Consider the following 19256-nt stretch of genomic DNA (forward strand, 5'->3'; position numbering starts at 1 on the left):
TGCAGATTTAATGACCACACGCTTTAGGAAACCGGGAAGAGTGAACCAATTGCTTGAATGTTTTATGCAGAAATCAGAAAACACAAAACTCCACACCTGCATTGGAATACATTGCATTAAAAAGCAGACCTTCTTGTGAATATCATACATTATAATCAAATAATTTAATAACTGGATTGTCAGTAGCACTGACAATCCATGTTTCTGCCGTATGCCAATTATTTGAATTACAATTTTTGCCTCTGTGCTCTGTCCTCCCTTAGCTGTCCCCTTCCCCTTGAGCCACCGCCTTACAATGAAGGAAGTGTTCGACTGTGAAGGCAAACCTCGCGTAGATCTGCTGAAGGCTCACCTGACCAAGGAGGGCCGTGTGGAAGAAGCTGTCGCGCTCCGAATCATCAATGAGGGAGCAGCCATCCTCCGTCAGGAGAAAACTATTCTCGACATTGAGGCACCAGTCACAGGTAACACATGGTTTAGGGACGTTTCCAAGCTTTTCATGGCAAGCTGAATTAGGCTAAACCTGGAACTCATTTTTTATGATCTTCAGTTAAACATATGAAAGACTGTAATTCACTACATATGTTTTGATATGTCGTAGTTTGAAAATGGGCTCTTCTGTCAGTGATTTAGCATGTTTAGCATCAAAGCCATGGGCCTTACTCATCTAAATTAAAGCTAGCCATTTTATTATTAGGCAGTTTTATTATTAAGCAGTTTTGTTTACCTTTTTCAATCCTATTTAAATCATTCCTGGTGTTTATTTTCACCCCCAAACAGGGGACAATTATCTAAAAAGGTAACGTACAATTGAGGCTGATGACTCCCAGTAAATTTAGCACACATCTGTTTCAGCAGTCATCCAAATCACATATATCGTTGATATGTTGATGTGCATCCTAGTCGCTGATCTGATGTCTATTCTTTGTTCGTATGCATTGGTGTTGAGGAGCTTTTAATGAGTAATCCTTCAATTTATTTGTCCTTGCTGTACAGGTATGAGAATAGCTTTTTACTTAGCTACTCTTTAAAATGGGAAAGACAATAGATCATGCTCAAATGAGGTAAATGTGTGTTTGTCATCATTAGTCTGAAAATGCCAGTAAGAATATAGTTGCTTTCCTAAATGTAATCTTAATAATTAAAATATTTAAAATAACCGAACCAAACTGGACGAGGATTCGAGGTTGTATTGTCGGATGTGGTGGGTTGCAGAAGTTTTATTGCAGAAGGAAGAAATAATGACTCCAAAGTTGAAACTGAGTCTTAAAAATAAAGCACGCACTATTTAGTTATTGATTTTGGCCCTGGGGCAACAGTTTGGTAGATAATTATCGCAGACAGTGTGTTCTTTGGTGTTGCTCAGGATGAGTATTTTTAGTCCGCCTCCTTCTTTTGATCTTTGTTGTTGTTTCAGGCCAGTCGATGTTTGGTTCAGATAGGAACTTACCAGCAGAGCTTTGCTGGTGTTGCCCTGGTCAGATCTAAATTTTAAGTAGTTTTGCGCTGATTGTTTTGATGTAGGAAAACAGAGATCACTGGATTAAAAGGAAACTAATTGAGACATTTTCAGTCTATGGCAAATTTTGTATTTTACACCATTTACAGAAAGACTTTATAGACTTAATAAGAGTTGGTATTTCAGGAATTATGCTTTATTTCTTTACATTTAGACCCACAAATAATTGTTTTGTAAATACACCAACACATAACATAGGACAATTTAAATTTCCTCTGATTCCCAAAGGTTTAGTTCTCTGGACATTTGATTTTAAACCACTTCACGTGGTTCGTTAATGCTTTGTTCACTTTCACGTGCATGTTTAATACGACAAGATGCACGATATTAAATACACATATAAGCACCAGTATTAATTCATTAGCTCACGATCAGCTCAACATTTTCAGAAATGACAAAGTGACAAAAGTCACATCTTCAGGCCTAAGCCTCCTGGTCTAAATAGATGCAGAACATATTGAGGTGAAAATCTGTAAAAGTATTGTGCGCGGGCATTTGTGCGTTTGTTTCGTATCTTTGTGAGCTCGACTGCATTTGAATTTCAATGTGGCTTTCGCCTGCATGTAATACATGGGGTGTTTGTGCACGGGCCTGCACCTATGTGCGCATGTGTGTGTTTGATTGCTTTAGTCACACAAGCAGTCTCCCACACACATTGCTCTGAGCTTTGAGTGGGCGAAGGCCACTGTGGAGCTGATAGGGGAGACGGAAAAGCGAGAGGAGATGGAGGATGAGCAGGAGAGAACGAGACAGAGCGAGTTGATAATGAAAAATTGAAGGCAGCAAGGAAATGAGATGTAGGCTTGCACTCCAGAGCCATAGTGTTCGCTGTGAAAAAAGCATACATCTCCCTGGGGGCTTGGGTTTCTTCTACCCCTTTGAGGTTTGCGCTTCTCATTTCTCAGAAGCAGAGAAAGGAGGCCTTAAAGACCACAGAAATATCTCATTACCATCATGTCCTCGATGTAATTGCTCAAAGTACTTCCATAATTATTTAAAGGTCTCGTCAGTAACACAAATCATCTTCATTATTTCCAAACTATAATTGTGTTTGTTTGTTTTTTACATTTTGTACAAACAACAGACATATTGCGTGGACAAAATCTTGCTTTACTCACTGATGATCTCAGCACCAATAATGTGCTCTGCTTTGTTGTTTACAAACATCGTCACCATGATTTTATTGTCACTGTATCTGCATAAATATCTTCTGATCTTCATAGGCGCAGATTTACACGTCTGTTTCAACACATTATTGCACGTGGCAGACGGATTGCATGAGATGGGTCAGAATTTGTATTTACACCTCGACTATTGTCATTGTGATTTGTTGTTATCCCATGTCACTGCAAGACTGACGATAAAAAAGGCGACATGGTTCTTTGATAGCGTAGCAGATGTCTGCGGAGGATGGCTAAAGCCCTTCAAAGCAATCTCCTACATTTCTAACACTAAAACTGATATGTTCATGGTAATGTTGGCCAGGTAGAGGCCTAAAGCAGTGGCCTCAGTGTGGGCAGACCTGCTCACATGTGAAAATGTAACAAACATTATTTATTTATGCCTTTCTTTATCTTTTTTTTATTTATTTTCATATAGGCAAAAGCTTCCTGTGAATAGGCGGTAAAAACTAGCAGGTTTGTAATAAAGATTAAACACAAGGCATCTGGTTCACACCAATGTGTGTGTATTGTCTATTTTAAATGAATAAAATAATGCAGTGCTTCCAATAGGGTGGATTTTTGAGGTTATACTGCTTTTTGTATGCCTGTTTTTGACTTCCTCTCTGAACACCTGTTTTTATTTTCCTGGTGATAAGATGTAAGCTATGTGACACATTGTTTTTCTTTTTGATCAACATTGGGGATGATCTCTTGAGACTTTGTTCTGGTAAAGACTGATTTTTGGTATCTGTTGAGAGTCTGATCTGCTGATTTATCTCTCATATACACTTCTCACTATTGCAAATCTGCATTTCTTTTCCATGATGTGGAGGAACGCTCAATTTGATCACAATAAATCAGGCTGCCAAAGATTTTGTGAAAATGTCGACAATGAGCTCTCGCACACCTTTAATGTTAAAGAAGCAACTGAAATATTGCAGCAATGACTCACTATTAACATTATTTAAAATCACTCAAAGCTGTGGTGTCTGCAATGATGTGGATTCATTTATGCTTGAATCTGATAAATTGACCTACTTTCTGTTCTATCCTTGCTATCTCACCATTCGGGACATCTCATGTGGCATTCATCTCCAGTTAGGTCATTTGCAGTGACATTGCAGTGGTAATGTCACTGCAAAAGGACCTGGTTATTCTGCAGGTGAACATTGGGAATGCCACAACCTTGACCCCAGTTCTGTGCAAGTTAAAGCGATTTTATTTGTGCACAATAAATGAGCTGCACAATTGGAGTAACAAAAAAGCTTCACTTTTTGATATTCCAATTAAAGGACTGCAGAAATGTTAGCCAGACAAAACAATCTTATGCTTGATCGATTTATGACAAAGAAATCGATGGATTATTAAACATTTATCGTCATCACTTTTCATCTCATTAAATGACACATAATACCATGAGAAAGGATTTTAAGTTCATATCACCATTCATTGGCCAGTGGAATGGTTTGTTACCATGGAGACGCTTGACTCAGGCTGACTGTGGAGTCACACTGATTTCCTTTGCAAGTTTTCCTACTGCTGGGCATCAAGGGATGTAAAAGCTTCCTCTCCCTCCTAAGTACTCTTTGATCTCCCAAATAATAAAATACGACTTCACCAACAGGAAAAATGCCTTTCTGGTTTTCATTATTTTGTACTAAACCAAAATCACAAAAAATACCCCCAAAATCTCTTCAGTTACCTGTTAACCTGTTTTTGTTGGGTCTGATAAATTAGAGCTGTATTAAAACACACAATTGAAATGATGCTAATAACGAGGCCTGTGTTTTCCTTGAATAGATTATTAGATTAAACTAGCAGTAAACACAGTACAAATTCAACTAAAATATATGCATTTAAATAACATGAAAATTTATTGATGTATCTCTAATTTAAAGGAATTCTTTATGTTTATATAATTCAGGACATTTTTTTTGCCAAACTCGGCAAAGTTGCTGTGCTCAAAAAAGTAACATTCAGAGGAAAAATTTTAATTCAATACCATATTTCTATTTTTTTCCTTTGCTCATTTTCTAGTCTGTGGGGACATCCACGGTCAATTCTTTGATCTTATGAAGTTGTTTGAAGTGGGAGGATCGCCAGCCACAACACGGTACCTGTTCCTCGGGGACTATGTTGACCGTGGCTACTTCAGTATTGAGGTGAGAATATATGTTTGTATGTGCTGAAAGGAAAAAAAAAAAGATTCTTAACAGCAGTGGATGCGTGCTCTAAAATAACTAAATCTATGCTTGTCTGTCTGTTTGCTCTGACAGTGTGTTTTATACCTTTGGTCGCTGAAAATCCTCTATCCAAAGACGCTATTTTTACTTCGTGGAAATCATGAATGTAGACATTTGACAGAATATTTCACCTTCAAACAAGAATGTGAGTACCTTCGCAGGGTTCAACGCGTTTGCTTTTGAGGCTGTTCTTCTAGTCTTGGCATGCTTTTGTGTAGCCTGCAGCATGTCTGGAGGAGCTAATCCACTATAGCACATGTGACAGTAAGAAAGGTTGGAGTTTTCTGTCAACAGATGAAAATTTGATGTTGATAGCTAAATGTTTTAGTGAAAAATATGAGTTCAGACTTAGCATTAATTCTCATCCGTGCAGCTGATCCATCGTTTTGTCTATCAGGTAAAATCAAGTACTCAGAGCAGGTGTATGACTCATGTATGGATGCATTTGACTGCCTTCCTTTGGCTGCACTCATGAACCAGCAGTTTTTGTGTGTCCACGGAGGACTCTCACCTGAAATACACAACTTAGACGACATTAAGAAGGTAATGGAGAATCAGTAGAACGGCGTCCCCCACGTAACGCTTCGTTATTTTTGTAGTTTTTTTTTATGCCTTAAAACGTTTCTCTTCTTCGTGTTAAGTTGGATCGGTTCAAAGAGCCGCCAGCATTTGGGCCCATGTGTGACCTGCTCTGGTCTGATCCTCTGGAAGACTTTGGAAATGAGAAAACCCAGGAATACTTCAGTCACAACACAGTGCGAGGTTGCTCCTACTTCTACAGGTGAGCGCAGGAATAATGTGGGTTTGAGGGTAACCTCCAAAGGAGGTTAAAAGTGGTGAACTTTATATCTGATTTGTAAATTCTTGTTTGGCAGTGAGTAGTTATTTTACAGTCTTTTTTATTGTTTAGGTTCTTTGCTTGTTGTTTTTTTTTTTTAAAAAAAAAAGCTAAACTACTTTGGTCTCTTGTTAAAAACATGGACAATTCAGATTTAACCTGAATTATTCTGCATCACAAAAAATCACTAATGACGTAATTAGTCCATGTCCTGCATGGATACTCCATTGATGCACCTCATTTTCAATTGATACCATTACTAACAATATGCACAGAGAAAACTATACTCTCAGAGTAAGAGCAGATAAGTTGACCACAGAGCTGATTGCCCCATCCTGTCAGGTTTCACTCACCTGGCTGTATTTATCTACAACCAGATGATTTCTCACATATTTCCATCCTCTTAAACTGGCACTTACAGGAGGTCCTGATACGAGGGATATGAATATTTTTATAACTGTTTTTCTACTTTAACATGAACATTTTCACATCTGATACCTGGCGTTTACCTAAAATTCAGCATTGCTGTTGTTTATGAATTCAAGTCACCGTTCTTGAGTATAACTTAAAACATGAAAATGTTTTCAGCTTTTTTAGAATTACTTACAAAACAATTAGAGTATATTTAGCTGTCTTAAAATATAACAATGCATTTATAGGCGCATTTCAATCACTTGACAGAAGGATTTTGTTGGTTGTTTGTGGCAGCTTTGTTGGGAACAGACATTCATGGTTTAAAATCTTTTACCTCTGAAGGAAACAGAAAACATGAGTGTGAGACCATTTTAAGTCCTTGCTTGAAGAAAGAGTACCACCGCACCAGGCGCCTTTTTCTGGCCTTTTTTGTTTCTGTTACCTTGTAAATGCTGTGGCAACACGGTACCTGTAGTCCAAGACCACTACTAGTTTCTACTAGTAGAAACACCACCACAGGTGTTTCTACTAGTTTTCTAGTGAAAACTAGTAGAAACCTTTCCAGCCTGTCCCTGTCGACATCAGCCTCTCTACCGTTTATACAGATGATGCTTTCGACTTCAACGCTGATTTTAAATGAACTCCCCCCTTGATTCATGGACTCTTTTTAAGTCCACTAGTTTTCTAATGAAAACTAGTAGAAAAGTCCTTTTATACTGAATTCAGTTTGAGAGACATCTGTGAAGTCATTGTTATGAAACCACAGTAAATACAAACACATTATTAAGAACCGCTAACAGCCTCTGGTATATAAAGATCCCTGGGTATTAAACGGTTTTATATTTCAGCCTGCATTGCTTTTTATCCCTGTCATAAAGTCCAAATACTACAGTGATCACAGTCACTTGACTCATGTGGCTGTTGTGTCTGCAGCACTTATGAGTTGCAGGTCACACTATGCAATAAACTGAACTGCTTTAAATTATGGTTACACAGGTTTTCTTGAACGCATCATTTCTTCTCTAATTAGATTGAGGAAAACATCAGAAATCAAAGAAGGGAACCGTATATAAATAAGATCAAAATTTTTACTGATATCTGGTGACTAAGTGGTGACTAGAGATTAAAAATAGATATTGAGATTATAATCTATTCATAGACATCAAATGCAAGACAACTTAAAAGAACGAAAAGCTCATAAAGAGATGATAGGCAGGAAAAAGGAGACTCAAAAGTATTTGCATCAGTCAAGTCAGGCAAAAATAATAAGAGGTGAGATCTGACCTGATATTGCTGTGGGATGGCAGGGAGCTGGTGGTGGAAAGGGGAAGACATTAGGTGGCAATTATAGTGAAAATATTCTTAATGAAAGCTCAGAACCTGAACCAGATTGGCTCCGAAAAAATCTGAAAGATTTTCTGGGTTCCTTCAGAGGGGAAATCACAGTCCAGGCAAGTGTGTGCTGCTAAAAATCATATTACAGCTAAAATTTAATTTTCTCTGATTTTTGCAAGGACCTCTGGCAATTTCACAAGAGACACAACGACAAGTACAGCCATGAATATTTTTATCCATTATTGCGCTGTGTACTCTTCTCAGGGTTTTTCTCTTTTTCATATGATTTCAGAAAATGTGCAACTACTTCAAGGAGACAGGTTTTATTCTCAGAAATTAGCTTCTCTGGACACAGAACATTGTTTTGTGGTTGGCTGGATATTAAAACAACTTAGTTCAACACAAAATGCCTCTTTTTATAACATTTTTTTTACAGAAGACTGGAATGCTAAGAGCATTAGCAATGCTATGGGGGAAAATAAAATTCATATTTCTTATCTTCATCTTACTATTTATGTTAGCACAGCAGCAGAGTTGGCTCAGAAAAGAATCACTTTAAAACTCCTCAGTTTAAAGAGTAAGTTTTTTATGATTCATGTTTAGATTTTTCCCATGTGGAAAGGATAATAATGATAATAGTTGTCTATTCCAGCTCATGGTAACAGATAATACATTGGTCATTTTAAAAGGTTAAGTTTAATAAAACATGACACTGTGACCAGCACAAACATAAATGAGACTGTTATGAGCAAAACGGTAACCTAAAAGTCAAAGTACTTAGCTAATATCAATGAAAACAATCCGGTTGCCTTAGATGAATGAAACAAAACGCTCTCTCTTCCACCAGAGTGAAATGGTCGCCGACTGGTTTTCAGTGAGATGGGAACTCACTAGTGAGGATTGTTCTCTACATGTGTGGAGGATGCTGCTATTATAGTCATCTATCTCCCCCTGGCTTTGTTCTGCCTTCACTCTCAAACACACCTCTCCGTCATTATGACTCTCAACATCCCTACAGTATGGATGCAGCACAAAGTACCAAATTCTAGTAGGAAACTATGAGAGAAATGCAAAAAAAATGTTTTAAAAATCTGTTTCAAACACAGTGTATACAAAGGCAAGGTTAAGATAGGATGGCAACTTCATAAAGACTGTGTTTTGGGTTGGAAATCAATTGGAAACTTATAAATAATTCTCCATAAAACTGAATACCTCTGATAATATGAATTTACTGAAGTAGTGCTAATTCAGCAGCATCTGGAAAGCGAGTCAGAGTTGATGGACGGATGGAGAGAGCAACGCACTGGAAGGAAACTTGCATAAGACCTAATTGTGGAGTTGAGGTTAACATACAGGCTATGCTACAATGGACCATATTCATGTGTTCAGATGTCCCAGTTAAAGTATAACCCTAAATCTAAAGAATATGCTACATGACTTAAAAATTGCTCTGCATTCTGCATCCTTATTATATGTTGAGGTTGATGCAAATGCAAACCACTTTTCTCAGATTTTATTAATAAAAACCGGAAACCAAATAAGATTTTTCTTCCACCTCACAACTGTGTCCTACATTGAGTTGTTTAGCCACATAAAGTTACAATGAAATACCATTTTTGCTTGTTATTGTAGCCTAAAAACAAACGTGACCAAGTCAAAATTAACCATTTTTGATAGGACACCACTGTGGTTAAACCTAACAGAATCGGACCTTAAGTCATAAGCTAGACTTTAAGAATCTGACTTAAAGTCTAGCTTATGTTTCGTCTTGGCTTTCTATCTTTGCTCACATGTAATTTTTTTGTGCAGTGGTTACAACAAGATGAACTAAGTAAGGTTTTTTTTAAATATTGGGAGGGAATTGAGTGCAATGACCAGCAGCTTCACAGATGGATTATCTTAGGTGAAAGAAAAGGGAAAAAAAAAAACTCTCGGTTTCACACTCACGACGCAGCACTTCCATCCCTCTCTGTCTCTTTCGCTCATACTCACTTGTCAGATTTTTCACTCGTTCTCAGTCACAGGCTCACCAACACATATCATTGTGCGTTTTCACAAAGGAGAGAAAAGGAACGATCGGAGGGCAGCTATCGAGTCCATACCGTGTTTTTCCTTGCATTAATCGATCAATGTAGTTTGACCAAATAAAATGGGACTAAAATATTAATGTGTGTTTGATTAATTCACGTGAATATTATTATAGATTTTGAAACAAGGCGAGTTTCAGGCTTATGTCTGACATTAAAATGTGCTGTAGATGTTTTTTAATAGAAACGGTTATATAACGTTCTTTTGAGTGCAGTATCTTGCTGTGTTGTTAAACTCAAATGTCAGCCACAGAGGAAACCTTAGAACATGTTTCCGTAGCTACGCATGTAATTTAAAGCATATTTTTTCTCCTCGAGGGAGTGTTACCTATGTGACCTAAATAAAAGGGGAAGGATGGCACAGTTTTGCTAGGTGCTTAGGGCACAGCAGTCCCCTTGTTTTTCTTCCGGCATAAACCTTGGAGCACTTTAATATTTTAAACACCGCTGAAAGTTTGATGGGTCCACGGATGGCAGTGACTGCACGGAAGAGCAGCAGAAGACGATTATTACTGAGAAGGTTTAACTTGGTGGTATTAGGAGTTTTACGTTTGAGTCAATTTGTAATTTAAATTTCATGAGTCAAAATGCAACAATTGCATGGTTTATTCTGCTGGGAGGGGGGAGGAATTTAGAGACAGTCTTAAAGAAATGTATAGACTTTACCGGAAGTGATTTAATGAGCATGATGATTGAGTAAAACGAAAGAACTGAAGAAATTATTGTTAGTGTCACACAGAAACAAAGATTGATCATAGCTGTAACATCTAGTGATTCTGTTTTGCATTGAATATTCCAATGTGACTACTCAGTGTACACACAATGCATTTCCGCTTCTTTTTGTGTTCTTATTCTTTGCCTTCACAGTAGGACGCATTAATCTGGAAACACTGAATTATGATCAGTTCAAACAGTAATTAAATGACTGGAAATTTAAACTAGTGCCCTAAAGATGCTGGAAAAGCCTTTTCCAAAAATGATCTATTTATTAAAGTTGCATAATCTCCTGCTGAGAAACAATCAGCAGGAGATTATGGCTACTCATTTATGCCTCCATTCGAGCTCTTTATGCTTTAGGTGTCCTGGTGTCTCTCTGTGTGCGTGAAGCTTGACGCTTTCAGCAAAAAGAAAAAAAAATGATCCAGTGTGAAAAGCAAATAACAATAAAAATGATCAAAGACACACACGTGTAGAAGAATAAAAGGAAATATCTTTGATTATTCAAAGCTTAAGAAAAATCACAATGATAAACCATTTTTAAAATAACACATTTGCATTTAAAATATACAGGAACAAATCAGCAAATAGCAATAAATAAATAAATAAGAGCCAGCCTAAAGCAAAAAGCCGGCTAGAAGTGAGCAGCTTCACAGATACATTTTAGCATTAAGTAACATAATAATATGCTTTTGATTCTTTACAATGAGCTGTAAAAGCTCTGTCATGCAGATGCATACACTTCTGAAGGTGCCCTGTGGTGTATCAGGTAGCACGATGTCTGGGAAAGCTTCTTTAAGTCTAGCTAATTTTAAATTAAAGCCTATAAACTAATTAATACTCTCACCCTTCTTCATGTCAGCCACAGCTTGTTCTTGACCGCAAGGATGCTCAAGGATGCAGAAATGAATATGGATAACCTAATAGTGATGGCCTTATAGAATATATATATAAAAAAAACACACACACAATATTTTTCAAATGTGCATCAGGAGAAAAATAATGCAAAAAAAGTAAAACAGATTCAAATATGGGAAACTGAAACAATGAACAATTTTAAATAGATTCTTGCTCATATTGAGTACATGTTTTTTACTCGGTAAGGTTTAGCTGCACAACAGTAATGGGAAATGTAGAGGCGCTCACTCTCAACTTTTTCCATTTATTCAATAACCAGCCACATATTTGACAGTTTTCATTACTGTGCTAAATCCATCTTTCACATAGAGATACTTTGGATATTGTCAGACTTGCTGTAACCTTCACTCTTATCTATCTGCTGATCAGGTGAAATATTACAGATTTAGTTAAAAGTTGAAACATTTGATTTGTAATCTTTTCCTCACCGGCTGCAGGGTGAGGGTTTATGCATTTAGGAAATAATGAATGCTATGAAAAAAAAAGCACAACTACTTTCTTCCCCTCCAGTAAATTATTTAATGAAAGAGTGTAATGTTTTGTTTGAATGTATTTAAATGTATTTCATGCCTGTTAAATATCTGTCTTAACTTTACACAATTTTCTTTTTAATTGTTTTTTTTCTGCCTAAACATCGATTTTTTCTTTTATTTTCCAGTTATCCAGCTGTATGTGAGTTCCTACAGAGCAATAACCTATTATCAATTATCCGAGCACATGAAGCACAAGATGCTGGGTACGTTGAAACAAAAAACACATCTGCGAAAATAATAAAACATTTCTTGACTGAAGACAAATCCAACTAGATTTTAAATTTCTGAATAAACTTTTTTTCTGTTTCTCTCTTCACCTCTTCCTTGCTATGCTGAAGTTACCGGATGTACCGTAAAAGTCAGACAACTGGATTCCCATCCCTCATAACCATCTTCTCTGCGCCAAATTACCTGGATGTTTACAACAATAAAGGTCAGATTTTTTTTTCTTTCTAATTTTCAGTTTTTTCTTTTTATTGTTTCTTTGCACCTTTTATTACATTAATCTTTGTCTTATTTCTGCACATTAGAGAGTTGCTTTTTGGTGATTTTTGAGTCACAGAAATTGGCCCACTATGACAAGAAGCTTTTAAATGTGTCATCCTCATGCATATGATGTATTCAACTATCTAAGGTCAAATAGAACATATATATTTTTAAATTCTATTAAAAAAATGTAAAGTAGGAGCCTAATGGTGTAAAAGAGAAGTGTCTTAATTAATTATCTCCTATAGTTGAAGTACCCCTGCTCTTTTAAGCACATTTCAGTTCAGATTTTAATTTTTTGCACAATTTCACAGATGTTTGCTCAATTTTCCAGGACTCTATGTGTCACTAAAGTGAAATCTGACATTTGAGAATCCTCTAAAAGCCGCCCTGTCAGTTGTAAATAATTACCAAGACTTCCTGTGATTTTCCGTGAAAATGATTTCAACTAACAAATTGAAGTGTGTGAGTTAATATAAGTGCGTTTAGCTGTGAACAGGCATAATAAAGCATCAGGGAGCCCCCGTTTGTTTGTGTTCTCAGATCTGCGTCTTGGTTGCCATGGGCTATGGGAGATGGGGAGCGTGGGAGGGACTGTCAGCATTGCTGACTATCTCCATGTGGCTTTATGCCTCTTGATGTAACAGTGTCAGCAGTCCCTGGCCTCAGCAAGGCCACCTAGTGGATGAATACTGCATTTTCTTTTCTCTTCCTGTTTCTTCTAATAAACAATATTAAATGTAAACCGAGCCTTGTATCTATAAGAAGGTGTAAGAGTATTCTATGCCTTCATTTAAAAAGTTGTGATTTTGTGGTGGATTTTAGAGTAATGACGCCAGAAAAGCGAGGTTATCTTTCAATTCATTGCATTTTTAACTAGCTGCTTACAAACAGCTCAAGGTTATTTTGAGTCAGATATGTTAATATAATTGTTGTGTTGTCGTCACAGTGTCGTTGGCCAATATCTTTCTGGCATAGCGTTAGTGATTAGTTTGCAATCGCAAATTGCCGGCTGCAAACTCACACTTTACTTTTACTTCAAAGGGAATGCTTTATTAATCTTGACATCACCTTATCATGAAGTTGTGAATTCATAATTAAAAAGATAGACTTCTCATGCCTCAATAGACCTCATATAATTGCGTTGATCAGGCAGAGGAATAATAATCTTGATCTGAAATCTAAATATACAACATCTGTGCCTTTAAAAAAAAATCCTTGATATAAATTAAGCTTTTATTGCAGGAGCAGAATCTTCCTTGTGATCCCCTCTGTTATCTTGTGTCTTTGTCCGGTCTAATTGTCACAGCTTCTGTTGTTTTTTGCAACTCTGATTGTAAACAAATCTTTTTTCTTTTTTTTTAATTTTCACAAAAACTCTATGCTTTTTTTTAATCAGCAATGGCAGTAAATGTAGATGTCATTAAAACAAAACAAAAAAATTATCAAATCTTAACAATCAGGTGTTTGTCTTATGCAGTATGACGTAGTTTGATGGTGATTGTATGTAACGAGCTGCACGTCACACAGCATCATTTAGGTCCGTTGGTTGTAAGGAGGAGTCGGGTTCAAGTGGAACATTTTACTCCCCTGTTCTCGCTGCTTCCCTTACAGCTGCTGTACTGAAATATGAAAATAACGTCATGAACATTCGACAGTTCAACTGCTCGCCACACCCCTACTGGCTGCCCAACTTCATGGACGTCTTTACTTGGTCCCTGCCTTTTGTTGGGGAAAAAGGTAGAAACCTTCCTCGCTTCTATTACGTTGCCCTTTAAAATGTATCTGCCCCCATTGGATGTTTTACCCTTTTTATAGCTTGTACAAATCACTTGTGATCAACAAAGTTTGGCTTTTTTGAGGGGGAAAAAAGCCCCTTAACAGTCAAGTGAAAACAGATTTCTGCTAAGTAATAACAGTTAAATAAAAACATAATGTAAGTGGATGCATATCCCTTCCTCTCAAGTCATTAGATGCACGCTGATCTAGGCAGATCTAGAAATGGAAAGGATCAGATCCTTTCCATTTCTTTCCATCATCTAGAAATGGAAAGGATCAGATCCTTTCCATTTCTAGATGATGGATTGAAGTGAACTCCAGTGGCTTAGAGATTTATTTTTGTATCCCTCCCCTAACATATACTTTTCTCTGATTTGCTGATTTCTTTTGTCTTCATGCTGTAATGGTAGCCAGGAATACTGATTAACCAGTGACAGGCTTCCAGAGCCAGGTGTTTTTATACTCAGGTAATCTCCATTCCACTTATTGTGAGACTAATAGGACCAATTGACTAGACCACTGTTGAATTAAGTCAGACATTTTGAAGAGGTTGAATATTTATACAATTACTTATTTCGTCAAAGCAATGAAAATGGCAAAACATCCAAGGAGGTGAATAATTCTTATAGACACTGTAAGGCAGCTTATCTTTATGCCCTGGTTTGTTTCCTGCACCGCTCAGTGACTACCTGCTTCCTGTCCACTCTTTCCTCCACAGTCACCGAAATGTTGGTGAATGTGTTAAGCATCTGCTCTGATGATGAACTGATGAATGATGAAGATGAGATATTTGATGGTGAGAAGTCTAAAGAAGAGCGTTTCATAATTCATCTTTTATATTTCTCACGGGTACATTGTGGGTTCAGGGTTGACCTAGATCTGCACACGCCGCTGTTCAGAAAGGGAAAACAGCTCAGCAGTTGTTATTTAGGATCAGATTTAAAGCTGCATGTTAGAAAGAAGGCATGGAGTGTTGTTTTTTATTATTTATTTATTTTTTATTTTTTCAAAAATGACTGATTACTTGTTATTAAGGTCTCTACTTACCGGTCCAGACATACACAAAAAAAATCCTTGTTTATTTTATAATGTATTTAATGAATAGAAAGCTTTCAGCTTTTGATCTGTCAGAGTCAACCAAAGTGGCAAATTCTGATTTCTGTCTTAATGATTGATGCATCTCTAGACATAAGAACATATCATTTCATTTTGACTTGACAAAAACTACATTTCTCAAAATTGACATAATAGGAAAATAATAGAGCGTTGTTATGGTGTGTGTCTATAATCGCTGTGGATGGATTACCTCTGTTTGTTTGCAGCCAATGCAGCCGCGGCTCGCAAAGAGGTGATCAGAAACAAGATCCGTGCTATTGGAAAAATGGCCAAAATGTTCTCAGTTCTCAGGTAGACGTTTTGCTCAAGAGTGTGTTAGTAAATGGAGATATGATTGTAGTGTACATCTTGAAACACAGACATTATATAAGGTCTGTTTTGTATGCGTGTGTGTGTGTTTGTGTGAGTGGGGAAAGTGTTTTTTCTCCAGTCTGATCTGGGTTCAGCATAGCTTTCTGACCTGCTTGCTTGTTTCTGTTCTTCCTGCAGAGAGGAGAGTGAAAATGTGTTGACGCTTAAGGGCCTGACGCCCACTGGCATGTTGCCAAGTGGGGTTCTCTCTGGAGGCAGACAGACACTGCAGAGTGGTGAGCAGAAGGCTCGGCCTAAGTCTTTTTCTCCAGCACTGGTTCTCTCTCTCTTTTTCATTTTGGTTCGTTCTTGTACTCATCAGCATTCTCATCTCTTCCATTGCCTTTATCTATTTTTCTATCTGTCTCTTTCTCCAATCCCCCTTAAATAAAGAGCAGCCAGTAAATGCTGTTTTAGTCTCTTGTTGGATCTTCCAATGATATATTAATCCAAACCTTACGGGGTATAATTTAGAGTTTTCTGCTGCCTATTGTCAGCAGCTAATGTGTAGTATGGATTTTTAAGGGTTCTGTGACAAAGTTATTTGCAGTCAGTATCTTACTTGTAGCCGCAGCTTATCAACTGAGGCCAAAATCCCATCCCGATGAAACAACAAAAGTTTAGTTTAGACTTGTTTTGAAGGTGGTCGAAATATGCTTATCCTCATATACTGGGAAAAAAATAATTTCTACTGGGAAAAAAAAATAACACTACAACATCTTAATCAGATCTAAAAATGTTGAAAATAAAAGTTCTGAATTTTTATGTTGTAGTATTACTTTTAACAAGCCCTGACACTCCCTTCAATGTGATTGAATAAACACAGTTCTGCAAAGAAGCACTAAACAAATTTCCTCCAGAGAGATGCAAAGACACTCTGCCAATTATCACATCGTGCTTGAAAGCAGTTGTCACCAAGGGTGGCACAGCTAGTTAATAGGTTTAGGGGGTAATTACTTTCTTACATCAGGCCAGGTAGATTTGAGCAGATATTCTCCACTATCAAAAGAAGTCATCGTCATCATCAGTTTTTCAAATTACTTGGGTTATCTTTGACTGATTCAATTGTTTTGATGATCTAAAACATTTCAGTGTGACAAAATTGTCATAGATACATAAGGGCGCTTGTACTGATTGGTCAAGCATAAACAGCTCTGAGAAATTATTTCCAACGGAAAATTAGAAATACAGTATAATTTGTCCACCATACTTGTTTTGAAGACATTTGAGAGAAATCATATGCGTGACAACACCTCCCTTATGCGGTCGTCCTGCTCTGTATTTTTTTTTTTTTAAAGTGAATGTGGAAAAAGTAGTTTCTGTAAAACAGGGTGCCACTAACTCAGCACAAGCAGAAATAATTATGGACCTGACATTTCCAACCTTTGACATCTGATCTTATATTAAGCTCATAGTCACATGGACATTTTTATTCACAAAAGCTGGGGGATACTCCTCTACCCTCCCGGGTGTCCGCTCCCCCCCATGCGTCCTCCATTTTGCTTTTACAAATCGCTCACAAGAGAGAATGCCGCTGCATACAGCCTTCCTCCATGGACAACAATGTTTGACCGTCTTTGTAGTCATTTAGTGCAGAATCATGCAAATGTACATAATTCCCCACCACATCTGATAAACGTTCCTCAAAAGTATTCATGCGTCCCGTGGATGCACAAACAGGAGAGTGGAAGCTGACCAGTTAAAGTGAAATATCAACACTGATGTTATAGTGCATTTTGGCATAAAACACGGCAACAAACTTCAGGCGAATCACGTAACTCACCACGCAGAACCATGTGCCAAACAGAAGAGGACGCAGATGCGATTTTCATCACACGACTGAGTTAATGAGAGCCGATTTCAACACCTTGGATGAAATGTAACTAGGATAAATGTTTTCTTTTGGGTTCTCTTAACATTGTAGCAACTTCCACACTGAGAATGTAGCATAAGGTGCTTATATATTGTGTTTTCAATGATTGGAAAAGTGGTAAATGGTAAAATGTTTTGAGAATTGCAACAGCTTTTATCAGGAGGACCAGGTGAGTTTATTCAGATAAGGACCTTCCTAAGCAATGATATAAACTGGACATGCAGAAACAATTACTACCTCCTTAAGCAGTACAAAGCATTAAAAGTAATTCAGATGCTCTCACATCCTTGTTTGTCATCTCAGCCCCCCGCACTTTCCATCATCTCATTTCTGTGTCTCTCTTTGTGGATCTATTTGTGTGACTTTTCAGGAAAACTTTCTAACCCGAGATTGACACTAACTCAGTTTTAATGCATGGCGCTCCTCTGAGTTTGGCTTCAATAACAGTGAACATGTACCACTCATCTGGCCAAATAACATGAGTCGCCTTCTCCCTGGGGCTGCATTGTACATTTGCATGGCTTTATCAGGAGTAACCTGCTCCCCTCCTCCCCCCTTCAGCCACCATTGAAGCCATTGAAGCCATCGAGACGCATGATGAGGACAGAGAAGGTAAAACTGGTGCTCCTTGTCCCACTGCTTTAATATGTTATCAGGGTATCCTGCTATATAATATTTCCAGACAATAGTTGAAACAATATAGAGTCCACGCTTAGCTTTTCTATGTTCATAGAGCTCCAACTTATTGTGAAGTTCATCCAAGCAGAGTTAAAACATAAGAGAAATGTTCTTTTTTTCAAAATAATACTTGTTGATTTTATGTAAATAAAGCAAAAATCACCATAGAGTAGATTTGAACTACTTTCTAATGGGAAGAAGTTACATTAGAAACTGTTCTCAAGATGAATAATATCTGTCGAATAACTTGCTTTCCAAAGGTATTGTGTCTGAGTCACACGTGTGTAAGATGTGTGTAAGCAGTATGTACGCATTTTAGATCAAGATCTGCAGAAAAAAGTCTCCTCGTCATACACCTTTTTTCGCCTCTCTTTACAAGAAGCACATAGAATGTCTCACCCATCATAGTTTGCAGTGAGTTTATAGTAAGTCTGGGTTTTCATATTGTCACTTTATTTATTTATTGAACACTGACTCATATTTGGATTGTAAAAGCTGTTTCATTTCTTGGGGGGAAACAAAAACAAACTTTGATCATAGTTTTATTTTGTAATTTAAACATTGCTTATGAGGCAGTGACTCACAATTGGTAATGATGATGATAAAGGAAATTAGCAAAGGGAAGTGTGATTATTATTCTTGATTGTCTCTCCTAGATGTAATAACACTTTTGATGCAGCTAACACTATGAAATCATGACATGTTTGGGCACATGAGAGGATATATCATATATCATATCATAGCTTTTTTTTAACTTTCACTTATAATGGCTGCCAGACGTCTGCATTCACTCATCACGGGCATGATTGTCATAACAATTTATTGATATAAGATGGACATTACAACATTTAGCAACATAAAAAAGGAGAATTAAGTTAACAGGTTTGAATTCATGTTGGATCTTCTGTTAAAATTATACGTATTACCTCAAATGTTTGCATGCTCATCTTGACAAATATTTGGAAACAATTTGGAAGCTTATTTTTGTAGTCATCAGAAAGCTTCTTGCACATTTTTATCTGGATATTTGGAAACTCCTCTTATCAAAAACGGTTGACCACATTTTTTTTATCGGCTGACTTCCTGGCAGGGGCCTGGCTTTTAAGCATATTCCACACAATAACCTTAACTTTCTGCTTCACTTGCAAAAGGTTCTGGTAAATTGCACAAAGTATGTGGAATAAATAAGACAGAGGAATACATCCA

The 19256-nt window shown here is 37.2% G+C and overlaps 1 protein-coding gene across 2 annotated transcripts in view; it reads left to right on the forward strand.

Moving 5' to 3' along the window:
• ppp3ca (protein phosphatase 3, catalytic subunit, alpha isozyme) overlaps positions 1-19256 on the forward strand; it is a 41427-nt gene that overhangs the window by 18075 nt on the left and 4096 nt on the right. Inside the window, exons 3-14 of one of the 2 annotated variants that reach the window (XM_007556934.2) lie at positions 264-464; positions 4720-4844; positions 4959-5070; positions 5323-5468; positions 5567-5706; positions 11893-11970; positions 12106-12200; positions 13868-13993; positions 14751-14828; positions 15355-15439; positions 15638-15735; positions 17934-17984. In XM_007556934.2, the coding sequence (XP_007556996.1) occupies positions 264-464; positions 4720-4844; positions 4959-5070; positions 5323-5468; positions 5567-5706; positions 11893-11970; positions 12106-12200; positions 13868-13993; positions 14751-14828; positions 15355-15439; positions 15638-15735; positions 17934-17984 (1335 nt within the window). The remainder of the gene's footprint in view (positions 1-263; positions 465-4719; positions 4845-4958; positions 5071-5322; positions 5469-5566; positions 5707-11892; positions 11971-12105; positions 12201-13867; positions 13994-14750; positions 14829-15354; positions 15440-15637; positions 15736-17933; positions 17985-19256) is intronic. The other variant, XM_007556939.2, reaches the window with a different exon arrangement.

Source organism: Poecilia formosa, unplaced genomic scaffold (assembly GCF_000485575.1).
Source record: "Poecilia formosa unplaced genomic scaffold, Poecilia_formosa-5.1.2 Scaffold3, whole genome shotgun sequence".
Taxonomy (NCBI): Eukaryota; Metazoa; Chordata; class Actinopteri; order Cyprinodontiformes; family Poeciliidae; genus Poecilia; species Poecilia formosa.